This window comes from Ziziphus jujuba, chromosome 1 (genome assembly GCF_031755915.1).
Source record: "Ziziphus jujuba cultivar Dongzao chromosome 1, ASM3175591v1".
Lineage (NCBI taxonomy): Eukaryota > Viridiplantae > Streptophyta > Magnoliopsida > Rosales > Rhamnaceae > Ziziphus > Ziziphus jujuba.
This window is the reverse complement of record NC_083379.1, coordinates 10800395-10815011: the sequence shown is the minus strand read 5'-3', so window position 1 is coordinate 10815011 and position 14617 is coordinate 10800395. Positions and strand designations below refer to the sequence as shown.

Genomic DNA, 14617 nt, shown 5'->3' with positions numbered 1-14617 from the left:
TCCAAAATTATCCATACTCGTGATGTTCCATACGTACGATGTAATTTAGAGCTAATTGCACCGCATCAGAGTTGCTCCCAAAGAACCTAAAAAACCAAATGCAAATGCCCATTTACAAAGATTATGGTCAAGTAGGTTATCATCCCCTATTAATCCAAACAAAAGAGCAATTAAGCGATTTTGACCAGCTCATAAGTATATTCAAAACAATGCTTAAACTCTCCAAAAGTGATATCAAAATTAAGACTCAATAATATTCTTGGCATTCACTAAGCAAACACTGAATTGATTCCCGCCCTAGCTGCAAGGACACATGTGATAATAGACTTTGTCCAAGCTTTTCAAAGAATATATACCATTCACATCAAGAGCGACACTTCCTGTGATAATATTTTCTTTCTTCATATCAGCATCCAGAAGATTTTGATAGCTTCATAGTGCAAGGAGATGTTAGGAATAGAATTCAAAGTGATGAAAAAGCTCGTCATTAGGTTTTACTTCTTTACGAAAAGCTTGCCTTGTAGTATCCAAATTTAGTTCCAATATGTATCCTTGAGAGTCTCAACATTGTAATCTTTCTTATGTTCTTCGAATAGATTTTTATTTATTAATTTTCAATTAAAAATAACCAAGTTTGTAAATAGAATTCAAAGATAATTTTTTAGATGATCTACATTAACACAATGAATTTGGAATCAGATTAAATAGGTTAAAGGTATGAGCGTAATGCAAAATAATGGAACATTCATTAAATTTCGACCCTAAACAAAACCATCTTACAAAATATAGAAAACCACTGAATAATATCCATCAATATTTCTACATGGTCCAAACTTTTGATCTAGCCTGCTATATATATATATATTATTTACCACATTTTGGAAAATTAGGAAGATTGGCCAAGCCTGAATTTGTATGTACAACAGTTACCTTGGGGTCTTTTGTTGTCATAACCATTCTTACAAAATATAGAAAAGCACTGAATAATATTCATCAACATTTCTGTATGGTCCAAACTTTTGATCAAGCCTGCTATATATATATATATATATATATTATTTACCACATTTTGGAACACTAGGAAGATTGGCCAAGCCTGAATTTGTATGTACTGCAATCCCCAAGGCGAAATGGGGCATCAGAAAAGTTACCTTGGGCTCTTTTGTTGTTATAACCAGGGTAATCATCCCTGCAAAATGGCACTGTCTCATGCAAAACTAGACCAATCTTGTGAGCTTTCTTCACTAGATCCCATTTGTTATAAGGGTCACCTTCCTTGTGTGTTATGTGAATCTCACCATCCTGCTTTCTCAACAGAACTTTTGCATTCTTCAGAAAATCCTTCACCAATCTCTTGTTCAACCTATTAAGTTCCATCAAAAGCATTAATATTTATACATTATCATAAAGAGAACAAACAAGTCCCAACAAATCCATCTACTAAAAATAAAAAAATAAAATAAAATCTTTGCAGAAATTCAGTCAGAAGGCAGAGGGTCAAACAAGAAAATCGGAGGAAAACCCTGTATTGCGTTAGAAAATGAAACATATTTGCCCAACGAAATACTAAATTTTTCCATATCCTTTGCTTGTTGACTATTATTCAGACTTGACTTGTGATCAGCTTGCCTGTGTTTTTCTTGAAGGACAAAAAGATTCACTCATAGGAATTGCTTAGTTTTCTCTACACATCATAAAGAGATCCTTTTTTTTTTTTTTTCATCAGTCTTTCTCAGCTTTTAGTCCAATGTGAAAGTGCTCCTAGCATTGATCATCAAGTTAATTAAGAAGGAATATTAGCATTTAAAAATTAATAATGAATAAACAAATATAATACTCTCATTGTATACCAAAAAATTGGGTATTGATGCACCTTTTTTAACCCACCATGTAGACACAAAATACAAAATTCTTTAATGTATATGAATATGAAAAAAACCAAAAGAAACTAGTCAGAATTGGAAAAAAAAAAAAAAAAGAAAAAAAAAAGGCAAAAGAGAGATTTAACTGAATCTGGCAGTAGCTATTCTCACGGAAGCGAAAGCCAACATGAGGGAAGTTGTAGACTATCCGATGGAACCTCTGAGTGGTCAGGAAGAAGTGGTCACTCATCTTCGTTGCGTCTACTCCAAAAAACACAGTGCAACCCCTTGCTTCTAGCTCCCTCACATTCTTTATTCCATTACTATACTTATTTGCAACCGTATCTGTAAAAATTCATCATCTCATAAACGAAAACCCAAAATTTTCCATATATAAAATAAATTAATTAATTAATTAAAACCCATTAATCAAAAGGACCAAAATTATAGAAAAATTGTTGAAAAAAAAAGTGATCTTGCTAACCTTGATTATCAAGGGACGTGGCGACCATGTTCTGGGCAGAGCCGAACTTGGTGGCTAAACTCAGTGAGAATGAGAAGTCTCCTTCTCCAACCAATAGGATTCTGTGCCTGGACGAGTAGTGTTTTCTCCATTTTTCTTCCTCTTCTTCGTCTTCGTCTTCATCTTCATCATCTTCCTCTGATTCCATTTCTATGTAGTCTTCTTCCACTTTTCCCATTATTGGTTGATGGGTTTGGCGATGATAATTTCACTGCATCAATAATGTTATATGCTTTGCTTTTTTTTCCTTTTTTAAATTCTCTTTTGTTTTTTTTTACTTTTTTAAACTTTTTTGAGCTCTTTGACCTCAAGTCCTCCACACGTAATCCACTTGCTATTCCCGCCAAGTCCACAACGAACAAGGCCGCGTAACCCCAAAAGCCTACTGTAAAAAATATGGCCCGAACTACATTTTTTTTTTTTAAGTGAGAATTTGCGATTTTGGATTTAAAAGTTACTTATGTTAATGAAATTTTCACATTTGTTTATCAGAAAATTGAAATATTTGGAAAAATAATGCTTTGGTTCTTTCTTAGAAAGGGCTACTTAGCTTTACTAGATTAATGTGTTTTGTGTTTAACAATGCGATTAAATCTAAACCATTGTTCTAAAATTTAATCTGTAAACTTGATTGTAATTTTTGTGTTTTATTCATTTCAAAAACATGTACGAAAATTTGTATATGGAAATTGCATTAAAAAAAATGTTACAATCATATGGGCCTCCACCCCACCAGAACATTATTTAGCTAAATGTGTATCTTTGAGTAAAACTTAACAAGATGCATCAGTAGTAAGTACATTGACACAGCAGAAAACTTTCAAGGACCAGAAACACAAATTCACATGAATAAGCACTATATGTGAATACTAATTACATATTCTTACCAAGAGAGTTTTACAAAGCATCCACAGTTCCAGGAGTACTAGAAACAAAACCCAAAAAAGGTTATACATATTCCATGGACAAGTTCATTTAACACAGTGATAATCGGTAAAGCTGCCAGTCTTCAATGGCAATGGAAAGTCATCTGCACCAACAAGATCCCTCCATGATAGTTCCCATCTGCATCTTCCACAGCAAGGTTCTCATTAAAAGTTCAGCCAGCTCTAAGTATGATCAGAATGGAAAACCAGTAAAAAAAGTAATGCTGCATTCAAGAATGTACGATAAGCCTACCCAGAACAGGTGACAATTGAAATACCTTACCAGGTTTCTCAACATGTAAGGATTTTACGTTTACTTTTTAACCATAGCTAGGTCAATTAAAACATCATTCAGAGGATCACTGACTATGCTTCTCTTAGCCTGGAAGAGACAAACACAGTTGGAAACAAGAAGTCAATCATGGATAACCAGTCCAGTAGGTATAAAGCAACAAAGTAATTTGATTTCATTTTGATAAAGAGTTCAATAGGTACCTTCAAGGACGGGATTAGTGCAAAAGCTTCATCAACATTATCTGGACAAACATTAGCAATCACACAAATCTGCAGCCAAAATACTTTAAGTCAATATCACTGTATACATAGTAAGGATACATAAATAGTAAGAATTATGCAACTCAGATTCAGATCATACCTCACCATCCATGACACTGTATTTTGTTAGAGTCCTAGAATTTGAGTTAAGAGTCCACATAGACAAGTGGTATCAATACATAAACACAAAATGAAGAAAAAAGGATACAAATAATACGAAGACATAATGTTGAACAGTTAAGGATACTCGAGAGATCTTCTGACAGATTGAGTATTTGTATAATGGCTGCCTCTTTTGGCATACTGCAGTCCCTTGTCAAATGATCTAAGAACAAACAAAATGGTATGGTACTGAATATGAAAACATCAACATCAATCATTATTATAACCAACTAAGCTATTATTTTTAATTGGCAACAAATATTTAAGAACGCTCCGTACACAGGGATTTTAATAGAAGGATCCTTAGACAATGTGGTCATCCGATCCTGGATTCCTTCCAAGATTTCTGCAGCCTCACAAGCCATCAGACATTTGGCATTTTTTGGAAGTTCTGCACATACCAAAATAAATATGATATTGTTTTACCATTTGAAAGCATTTCCATCTCCAGGGATGCTTTTACCAGATGTTATAATCTACAATCTTATATAACACATAACTCTAGGTTCTACATGCTAATGATTCACTGAATGAAAAATGGCATACGTTGGATACTTATAACAAAAATTATAATAAAAAATCCTATATAATACACACCTCTAGGCTTTATATATCGATGATTCACTGAATGAAAAATGACATAAATTTTTACAGGGCAACCCAAAAATGTGAAAACCAGAGTCCAAACGATCAAGTAGTGATTTTTTTGTATCATTCTACAAGTTTCTTTGCCACAGGGATCACAGAAGTTTTTGGTTATTGCGAGTCATGTGATATAACATCTAGCATCTAGATATTGGTCATTCAGTATGAGTCAACAAAACATAGAATTAATACACAATAATTGTTTAAACATCATACATTAAATAAGTTACACTCCAGCCAATGCAAGTACCTACCCTGCTCAATTCTCAGCTCCAGAGGTTGTGGTACTTTCGAAACAGAACCCTTGCCACCACTTGCACCCTTGTCTCCTTTTCCTAGTTTTTAGAAGTCACAATTGATGCAAAGAAAGTAAATCAAGACTCATGGTAAAACAATTTCCAGATGGTAAACCAAGATACTAAACCATTAGCATTGCATAAAGAAGAATCAAAAAACTGAAAAATTAAAAGAGAATATCGAACCTTTAGGAAATGTGGTTGGTGAGTCCTTCCCACCAGATTTTGATGAAAAGTTCACAGCTGAACCCAAAAACATACAATTAGTACACCATTCAATGAGAATGTAATATCACCTTCAAAAAATCTATTTACAAATATAAAGTTACAACAGCAAATTTGGAGGGAGAAGAGATGGAGAGAGAGAAACCTTCAGAATCAAATTGAACTTTTCTTCCTTTCTTCTTTGTTGAGCTATCATCCTTCCCTTTTATGGATGCTACAACAAGGAATGCAGAGAAAGATGTGCTTCAAAACATAAGCACTTTCAAAATACCAAAAAAGAAAAAGGAAAGAAATATGAAGCATGCTAGTAAAGTCCTCGAAAGCAAAACTAAATTTTCTCCATTTACAGGTCATAATCAACTAAAAGACATTTCTCCACAATCCACAACAGGTCATTAATCTTCACATTCCATTCGTTAAATGAAAATCACTCATCAAAAATCTAATCAACAGTTGGTGGTATCATATATTTCGAAAAATCAATAGGTTCATATGAAAATCTTTTATCAATGATCAATTCCACAGATGTGAAAACCCTAGGAACCCAATTCTTTTTTTTCTTTCGACATAATCAAATTATTTATATGTCAAAGATCACACATAACAGAAACTACGCCTATATGATTGCATATAAGTCAAAATAAAAATTTTGAAAATAAAAAATAAAAAAAAGGAACTGCAATCATTCAACATGCAGAAGATGCTTTCACCAGATACAAAACAAAGCAGTAAAAAAAGAGTTCAGGAATGAATAAAAAGGCTCAAACCTTCCTTTAAAGGGGAAGATTTGATGGAAGACTTTCCTCCTTTTGGGGGCAGTGAAAACCCTTTTCCTCCTTTCTCCGCCATTGCTATTACTACTGCACTCGAACACAAAGCTACAGTACAACAATGTGATATATTCTCATAAATCAGCAAACACACTCAAAGCCAAGCGTACGAAAAATGAAGAAAAACCCAGAAATTTTATAGTAAAACCAAAACTAAAACAGATAAAAAAAATAAAAAATAAAAAAAAATTGGAAAAGTACCGGAGAGAGAGCGATCAGTGAAAGCAACCGGAGGGAAAAGGTTTCAGAGGGCTTAAACCCCCCTTTAAATCCTTTCCGTGCTTTTTGTTCTCGTCCACCTATCTGTTTCCCATTCTTCCTACATGACGAAAATAACCCAGCTTTGAACGAGGGCTGCTGCTTTCTGCTCGAGGGCAATTCGGTCATACAAACTTTGGATTCGGTCCACTCCTGTTGTGATTTAAAAAAATGGAAAGTTTTTACATGGTCACTCCACCTCTTCTTTCAATTTTGCAAAAAATATTTCAAAAATACGTTTTTGGATAATAATAATAATAATAATAATTATTATTATTATATTGTAATAGAATAAATTATAAAGAAGTATTTCGAAAATTTTGTTATTATAAATGTAATTTTTGCAAAACTAATTGAACTGCACATAAATGTAATTTTCTCTACTAAGGAAATAACTAATTTCTTAAAAATATTTATTTGAGTACAATTTTTCACATTCAAACCCAACATGTCTAGTTTCTTTAAATTTCTTGTACAAATTACTCACATAAAGTTAATACTTTTTTAGGACTGTTGGATTTGGCTCAAAACACATTTACAATAGTTTTGAGAAAAACCAATGACAATTGAGAAATTAAATGACGTACCTTGGACAGCTCGTAGTCATATTTTATTTACTTATTTATTTTTTGACTAATCCCAGCTACAAATTAATCTCGACAAATTTGGCAGAATTTTATTCATACTAAAACAATACGAAATAACAACTAATTATTTCATTCTCAATGTAAAATAGAAGCTGCCAAAATCTTCGTCATAGTGGCCATGCGTGCACCATATACATGAAAACACTTTTGATCCCAGTAAAGTCGGTGAGAGAGTTTACATGAAAAAAAAATATACATAAATAAATAAATAAAACAATTAAAATAAACCAAACCCAACCAAAGAAAGGGAAATAAAGAACCAACTTTACAAAGCAAATGTTTATACCAGAATTTCAGACTTTAAGAGATGAAAGATAAAGGGGAAGACAATGGCTGAGCAGCACAAGAACTTGGGCTTAAAAGCATTGGCCAGCTAGAACTTATGCATTTGCCTTCTTTTATCCACCACTAAATTGCTTCTCTCTAAAACTTGTAGCAGCCAGAAACCATATTATAGGTATCCCCCAACACCAAATTCCATGTACACTGAAAACACTTCCTACTTTTTTTTCTCTTTTTTACCTCTCCGAGTCACAGTTTATTCCCAGGGAAGCAAACAAATAAACAGACCAACCAACAAACAGAAAAAATAAACCGCCACCCAACTGAACTATCCAAAAAATCAAAATAAAAATAAAGAAAAAGCGAAAGAAAAACTTTCTAGTCATTCATTTCATAAAAGCAATAATCAACAATCTCCTCGGCTCTCTTGACATTTTTTTCACACAAAAATGCCAAATTTTCTCCATAAAATCGAACCAAAGTCTCCTCCAATATGTACTGCTAAACTTGATGCATAACGGGTTCAGGTATCGTCCACTTGTGAGTGAAACACAAAACTCGGGAATGTAGTAGTGATATCTCTGTCCAAGAAAGATAGTACCGATGTAAGTTGCAAGAACCCGGAGTCATTATGTTTCATGATTAAAATATTAAATGGATGAAAAAAAGTGCAATGAACATTCTGGGAGAATGCATATTTATACATTTCCATCCCGTCACTAGATCCATAAACTACTTATGCAAAGAGTATCAAGGGGATCCATCAATCAACATTAACTTCTTTAACTATCAATAAAATGATTCCCACGTATGCCATGAAAACAAAATGACAATAATTAACTCACTTAAGATACTGAAGTGTCATATTCTTCAGAAGGGATGGATGTCGCAACACAAGGCTTCTCCATTCTTCCTTGTCAATCTTCCCATCATGCTTGGTATCAGCTTCCTCAAAGGTCTAGAGTAACCAGAATTGACACAGATCCAGTGAGTAATGGAGAGAAAAATGTTTGCAGGCTCAAAACTTCAACGCCAAAAATGGTAATCCACCAGGCCCAGAAAAGTATGAGAGCTCTTGAAATCAACGCAAGCATGTTCATCCTAGATATTACTCTTATGTATCTTGTTCATAATTAGAAATAAACTAGTATTTGAAATCACTTTGCTTATATAGTTTATATACTTATATCAAAACAGATAATGAAAATGAGGACAATCCAAAATTTTTAACATCTTGGGGCCTTAACTATAATGAGAAACCTGGTTTAAAAGCAGCCCAATTGAGTGCCCAATCAGTCACACGGTTCACAGAATTTCATCTTAGACAAATGATAAATTGTTCACATATACATATAAATAATAATAGAAATATGTTGAACTTGCAACACTCCACACACACACTTGATAAGGAATTATCATAATTATTCAATCAAAAGCACATTTATTTTGTTAATATCTGAAGCATATAATTCCCTTTCATACTGAGCATAAAATGTTTTGGCCTTTTCCCCTACTAAAACTCTTGATGATCAATCATTGGACCACAACATCTTGCAATATGATCAGAGCAAGTCCCTTTACACCTAAGATCAGTCTCCATGTGCCATTCAAACAGATACTAGCATCCAAGTCCAAAAAATAAATAAATAAATAAAGAAAGAAAAAAAAATATGTAGCTGGATTGAATAATAAACTAAGAAAGGAAACATACAGAAGAAAAAGCCAGAATTTGAAGATAATACATGGTTATCAAATGCAATCAAGATTTTGTGTAATTTAGTCAATTAGCTTAAAGGAAGCACCTTGTCAATGATACTTTCTATGACATCATCTGACAGGTTCATACCAGATTCAGCAAGTGTAGCCACCACCATTTGCTTTACCTACACAATGGGGAAAAAAAGGGTAGATGGTCAAACATAAACCTATATGCACTTCTTCTAGAACCTAGAATACTTGCAAGAAACAAAATTTTAGGAGCTGGAAACAGCATAGCAAATACATTGCGTATTATGGGTGAACTGCCTGCTGATACTAACTTAGCCAGTCCCATAGAATCTACCACTTAAGCTTCAAAGTAGACATCAGTCCTGCCAAAGCTCTATCCTTAACTATATATATAAACACAGATACATTTTTATATAGGCTCTTGTAAGTTACTGTAATTTATCAATCCTGCCAGTTCAATAGAGTAAAAGAATACAATCCTATGCATCACGCAACCTTATTCCAAAAAGATGTCAAAACTAAACATTTTTCGATAAATAACAATGATAAAAATTTATACAAAGGCCTTTTAGCTTAAAATAAAAAATAATATACACACAGAAAACAAGCACATTGAAAAGGGGTTTGTTTCACATGTTCCTCCTCAAAACAAAATAAAAGAAATTACCTCCTGTCTCTCAATGAAACCCTGCTGTTTGAGGTCATACAACTGGAAGGAAACTGCAAGAACAAGCAAAATTTAGGCATCCCCACTGAAGATTATAATATTTTCCTCACATCAAACCCAATCCCCTGCCCCAAGAAAAAATAAGAACTCATTTTGCCTGCTGAAAAGAATGAGGGCATATAGCATAACCAAAGACAAACTACAGCTGTAATTCTCTGTTTAACAAAGGCATTAAGTTAGAAGCCAAAGCAAATTTCAAGAGCAGAGCTAAACATACATTCGATCTTGTCTTCAATGGGTGCATTGGGGTGAAAGACGGAGAGGGCACGAGCAAACTCTTCAAAATCTAGTATCCCATTGTGCTTTGTGTCAAATAAGTCAAATACCTACAATTTGAACAACAGATGAGATAAAATAATTGCATATATATATATATATATAAAATAATTGCACATATATATATATATATATATATCATAAGCATGTGCAAAGGTGACTTAACTGAACGCATATATGAAATAATGTAAAGACACACACAACATACATACATGTACATATGTGTTGTGCAACCATACGGGTTATGGGACACTAATGAATTATGTCAACTCAAACTTAAACCTGAGCACCAATAAAACACCCAATCACCCATTCTACTAAGCTGCCATCTTCACCATGGCTCCATAGTTACATCCTCTTAGCAGAACAGATGTTTTAAAGGCAAAAAAAGGTCAATGAAATGGCAAACAGATGATAAACATACCAACAATTAATCCCACAAAACATACTAACATAATTAACATATTCTGGATACATATTGTTAAAATACTATTTCATGTCTACGAAGTGACATACATGAAGATGCAAGAAGTGAAACACAACAGACATATAAAGTAAGAAGATTACCCGATCTGCAAATAAACTCTCCTTTTTGTTTGTCTTGAACAATGCAAGCTGGAACTCCTCCTGAATGGCATTTTTGGAAGACCAACAAACTAAATACCGGTACATGGTAAATTAAAGTTGCCAAAAATAATAGTGCAGATGTAAATAGTTGCACATGACCAGTTTCTATTATGTCCCAAAAGGAAACAGAAGATGTGGAACAATATAAAACCATTTTCCACTGCCAAAGTACAAAAGAAAGTAACCTAAGTATACAAAATACTTCTTACCTTATTGATAAGCCCGTCATCAATTACAGCACTGCTAATTTTTTTAAACAGTTCGTACAAAGCTTCTATTTCACTTACACTAACTGCATTAGGAAAAAAGAATAATAAATAAGCACAGGGTAGTATTTATGTTTCCATTCAAGGGGGAAAAATAAATAAGCACGGCCTACAACACATGATTCCATTCGAGGGGTGGGAAAAAGGGTCCCTATTATAACAACATAGAGATATATTAGCAAGTACAGAATAGAAACCCAATTTGTTAAGAGTATGAACCACCCAAGACAATAAATAATGAAGATATGGCCTATCGGGGTCAACATTCCTTGGACTATAGAAAGCGGAAAACTAATGTTCTTCCCTGGTTTAGAATTCAAACTTTCAAAATGGCACTAATGATGGGGGGGAAAAAATTCTACACGCATATTCGCTGGGTAGAACCACTAAAGAATCAAGATTACAAATAAAACTTGTATCACCTGCGTCACACATGAATCCTATATTACTAAATGTTTCCTAATATCTAGAAATGGAAAGTTAAAAAGAAGGTAATATACAGACTGTCTCCCTTGCTAAAGCTTCTGGATCTTCCAGACCCTTGGGTTGTTTATATAAATCAGCATCACAACAGTTTATCACTGCAGCACATAAATGCTTCAGTCCTCCTAGGCACTGCAACATGATCTTTTCAAGATGTCAAAACACTCCATACCTGCCCACAAGTGAAAACCAATTCTTAAGTTGTATAATTCCACTTAAAAGGAACAATTATCTGGTTCTACGTCTTCTTGAAGACTAATAGATAAAAAGTTAAAAGAGAATGCCTGCAATATTTACAAAACGAACACACATGTGTGGTGTATCTTCTATCATATATAATAACATAGAGGCTATTGACTATCATCAAAATCCTACTATATATGACCAGAAGAAAAACAAAACCCTCATCACATAAATTTAAGAAAAGAAATGAGAAAGACATTACTCCTTTAAATTTTTGTTCAAACAAAGTTTTCAAAACGTCAGTCAGCATAAACATGGCATAATTACAGCATGGCAAATTCCCTTTTCTATAGTCTAAAGATGTAATCATATGTACGCATGGTGGAAGTGATCACATATATAACAACATCAATAACCAATAGTAACATTCACAAAAGGAACCAAGATATTCCCTTCTTCAACATGTAAAATAAAAAATAAATAAATAATAAAATAGAATATTACAACTTCTTTTCAATCCCTGCAACCTGTAAGTCATTAAATGCTATATGACAAACCGCCCTGCTATTGGCAAAACTAACATACATGCATGGTGAACCTGCTAGGTTCACAGAATCAATAGTTAATTTGATTTCATAGTCTTCCACTTAATTAGGATTCCAATGGTTCTTTTAAGCTTATTTAACCAGGAAAAATTGGAAAGAAAAAAAAAATAAAAAAAACTGCAAAAAGGAGACAAAGACGGAAACCCAAAAAGAAAAACCCTGACAAAAAATAAAAGTGAATATGACAAATCAGAATCATTTCAAAAGGATTGAGATAGGTGCTAGAATCTAGCATTTTTCCATCTCCTCTATATTTTGGGCTAGAAATATGCATAACAGCGATACGACAAAGATTCATACCATCATTCAGTGAATTGTAAGCTTGATAACAGAACGAGCAGTATCAATTATAGGTCTCGTTTCCTATTCAAACCCATTAATCAGGAAAAGAATATGTTTCCTTTGTCATTATGTAATTACTAATTAAAAGAAGGAGAAGAAAAACAGGAATCTTAAATCATTTTCCCTAAATTTAAGAATAAAATATTTGACACTTTTATCCGTCTTCTCTGCATTTAGCAACAAGAAAACCAGATATGCAATATGACAAATGCCTAAACTATAGGCAATACAGATAGTACAAATAAATGCATGCACTGAATAAAATTGACCTAATGATCACAGAGAAGAATAAGAAGTCAAACTCAAAGATATTTTCAATATTTGGTTCATAAAAAGTTATATTCGCCAAATGATTAGGGGAAAAAATCGGGTAAAATTCTATTGCATATGCTTTTCACATTATATTAGCATTATTTTAATAGATTAGTACTAGTCAGTTACATGAGTTCCTGTATTATTTTTACGCCTACACAACTGAGGTTGTCCACTAACATGCAAAGGAGTTCCATGCTAGAAAGCGCTATCTACTAATGCATAATACTGAGATTGAGGAACATCATATGTTTAACATCCATAAAGTCCTTCATATTCATTGACTATCAGTTTTAACAAAAAGGTGCCAATCCCAGTGTATCATCAAGAGATAAAGTTTCCATTTTCCACCCAAATTTCTTACATCTCATTCCCTAGAAAAAAAACAAGCCAACCACAAACAATTAAGAAAATCAAATAACTCAAAACCTAAAATGAAAATTAACTGGCTTAATAAATTATCAAAAAGCTGCAGTCTTCACGGCAGAATCAAGAAACTTTCTTCTTCTTCTTTTTTTTTTTTTTTTCTCCCCCCCCCCCAAAAAAAAGAAAACAAATAAACATTTCTTTGTAAATACTGGACTAATAACCTATATGCATAATAATATTGTTAAAAACATCCAGCCACTTGCAACAAAAAGAATAGAAATTTATGACCAACAAATTAACAAGCTTGCATTATAGATTCCGATCTCAAAACCCAATTTTGGAGCTTCGAACACAACCCAATGCCCCACCGAACAAAACCTAGAATTGTTTATAAATTTCCAAACTATTATAGATCCTAACAGAAGCAACCAAATCAAATTAGGGATTAAAATTAAACTCAAAATATCTCCCCAGACAAAAAGTAATAGAACAAACAATAAAACGATAAGAACTATTTTAAAAAAGAAACAAAAACATACGAGAAAAAAGAAAAGGGCTTTCCTTTACCTTTCAGATAAACCAGAAAGAGAGACAGAGAGCTGGTAATGAAGATAATGAAAACGGTGAGGAGGATGTGGAAGAGTCAATATTCTCAGACATTTCTCACTGATTTATTAGGAAAAAAAAAAGTTCAAAATAAAAATAAAAATAAAACTTTTATTCAAAAAGCTACCAATGAAATCATAATCGAGGAAGATTCTTGCTTTACGCAGTTGGGATTGATTGAGATTGATGAATAATTATAATAGAAATTAAATAAACAAAAAAAAAATGAATATGTATATCAACCAAAAATAAATATAAAAACTGAGATACACCGCGGCTTAAAGAAAAAAAAATTGAGAGAGAAAGAGAGAAAGCGATGGAGAAATTACGAGAAAGTTTACTCATTTCAGGTACATCACATGGGCTATATTAGGAATGGTGAAACCCATTTCTGACTTTCTACCTTTTCCCCCACACGTGGCTCTTCTTACGTAAGCAGTAAGAAACTCCAAACACAATCTCTTTTTTTTCTTTTTTTTTGGTAAATGGAAACTTCAACAAAATCTGGTAAGACTTGAGACCACCGTTTACAATTTTGCATTTTTCTTGGGTTTTTTTTTTTCTAATTATAAACAGCCAAACAAGAACGAACAGCTTATAATATAATAAGAACATGTCAGTTTTCTCTGACACCCATTTATTTTTCTTCTAAATTTTCTTACGGTCTAGGAACCAGTTGAATATACGAATACAGTCAGAAATTTAAAAGAATAACCACATGCTCAAATATTTGTTACATTCTTATTCCCATCTTTACTTCTTTGTGTTACAGCACTTCTCTATGACCAAAGTTGATGGGAAAAATGGCCTGTCCAATTGAACAAAGTGTTAAGTTAAAATAGTGAATATATCAATCAATAATTGATAAATTGAAAACTGCAT

General features: G+C 33.0%; 3 protein-coding genes across 10 annotated transcripts; all 3 read right to left on the bottom strand.

Moving 5' to 3' along the window:
• Nucleotides 1-724: 724 nt before the first annotated feature.
• LOC107416474 (uncharacterized protein At4g26485) lies at nucleotides 725-2647 on the bottom strand. Its single transcript, XM_016024960.4, has 3 exons — nucleotides 2347-2647; nucleotides 2009-2207; nucleotides 725-1363 (listed from the first exon to the last, which is right to left on the bottom strand). Exons 1-3 carry the CDS (start codon nucleotides 2561-2563, stop codon nucleotides 1078-1080), a joined length of 702 nt encoding a protein of 233 aa, XP_015880446.1. The 5' UTR covers nucleotides 2564-2647; the 3' UTR covers nucleotides 725-1077.
• A 563-nt stretch (nucleotides 2648-3210) lies between these two features.
• Nucleotides 3211-6406, bottom strand: LOC107416483 (DNA-directed RNA polymerases IV and V subunit 4). 7 transcript variants are annotated; one of them, XM_048475437.2, is made up of 11 exons: nucleotides 6226-6384; nucleotides 5962-6072; nucleotides 5340-5408; nucleotides 5156-5212; nucleotides 4928-5008; nucleotides 4308-4419; nucleotides 4114-4191; nucleotides 3967-4000; nucleotides 3807-3875; nucleotides 3590-3693; nucleotides 3211-3456 (listed from the first exon to the last, which is right to left on the bottom strand). In XM_048475437.2, the coding sequence occupies exons 2-10, from the start codon at nucleotides 6041-6043 to the stop codon at nucleotides 3625-3627; spliced, it is 651 nt and encodes a 216-aa protein (XP_048331394.2). In that variant the 5' UTR covers nucleotides 6044-6072; nucleotides 6226-6384; the 3' UTR covers nucleotides 3211-3456; nucleotides 3590-3624. The 7 variants fall into 7 exon arrangements, with proteins under 7 accessions (XP_048331394.2, XP_015880466.2, XP_048331403.2 ...); XM_016024980.4 differs by having other exon boundaries at nucleotides 3211-3450; XM_048475446.2 differs by having other exon boundaries at nucleotides 3211-3494; nucleotides 3595-3693.
• Nucleotides 6407-7030: 624 nt separating this feature from the next.
• LOC107416526 (calcineurin B-like protein 3) lies at nucleotides 7031-14021 on the bottom strand. 2 transcript variants are annotated; one of them, XM_025076003.3, is made up of 10 exons: nucleotides 13697-14021; nucleotides 12941-13134; nucleotides 11336-11490; nucleotides 10779-10861; nucleotides 10510-10569; nucleotides 9884-9992; nucleotides 9607-9659; nucleotides 9014-9094; nucleotides 8057-8169; nucleotides 7031-7792 (listed from the first exon to the last, which is right to left on the bottom strand). In XM_025076003.3, the coding sequence occupies exons 3-10, from the start codon at nucleotides 11457-11459 to the stop codon at nucleotides 7735-7737; spliced, it is 681 nt and encodes a 226-aa protein (XP_024931771.1). In that variant the 5' UTR covers nucleotides 11460-11490; nucleotides 12941-13134; nucleotides 13697-14021; the 3' UTR covers nucleotides 7031-7734. The 2 variants fall into 2 exon arrangements, with proteins under 2 accessions (XP_024931771.1, XP_048331383.1); XM_048475426.2 differs by lacking the exon at nucleotides 12941-13134 and having other exon boundaries at nucleotides 13697-13728; nucleotides 13863-14017.
• Nucleotides 14022-14617: the final 596 nt, after the last annotated feature.

Coding starts and splice junctions, on each gene's coding strand:
- LOC107416474 (XM_016024960.4), bottom strand. CDS start 2,563: ATGGGAAAAGTGGAAGAAGACTACATAGAAATGGAATCAGAGGAAGAT. Junction 2,208..2,346: donor CACGTCCCTTGATAATCAAG/GTTAGCAAGATC, acceptor GAATTTTTACAG/ATACGGTTGCAAATAAGTAT. Junction 1,364..2,008: donor AATAGCTACTGCCAGATTCA/GTTAAATCTCTC, acceptor GGAACTTAATAG/GTTGAACAAGAGATTGGTGA.
- LOC107416483 (XM_048475437.2), bottom strand. CDS start 6,043: ATGGCGGAGAAAGGAGGAAAAGGGTTTTCACTGCCCCCAAAAGGAGGA. Junction 5,009..5,155: donor ACCAACCACATTTCCTAAAG/GTTCGATATTCT, acceptor TCTAAAAACTAG/GAAAAGGAGACAAGGGTGCA. Junction 3,694..3,806: donor CACTAATCCCGTCCTTGAAG/GTACCTATTGAA, acceptor TGTCTCTTCCAG/GCTAAGAGAAGCATAGTCAG.
- LOC107416526 (XM_025076003.3), bottom strand. CDS start 11,459: ATGTTGCAGTGCCTAGGAGGACTGAAGCATTTATGTGCTGCAGTGATA. Junction 9,660..9,883: donor CATTGAAGACAAGATCGAAT/GTATGTTTAGCT, acceptor TTGTTCTTGCAG/TTTCCTTCCAGTTGTATGAC. Junction 8,170..9,013: donor TAGAAAGTATCATTGACAAG/GTGCTTCCTTTA, acceptor TGGTTACTCTAG/ACCTTTGAGGAAGCTGATAC.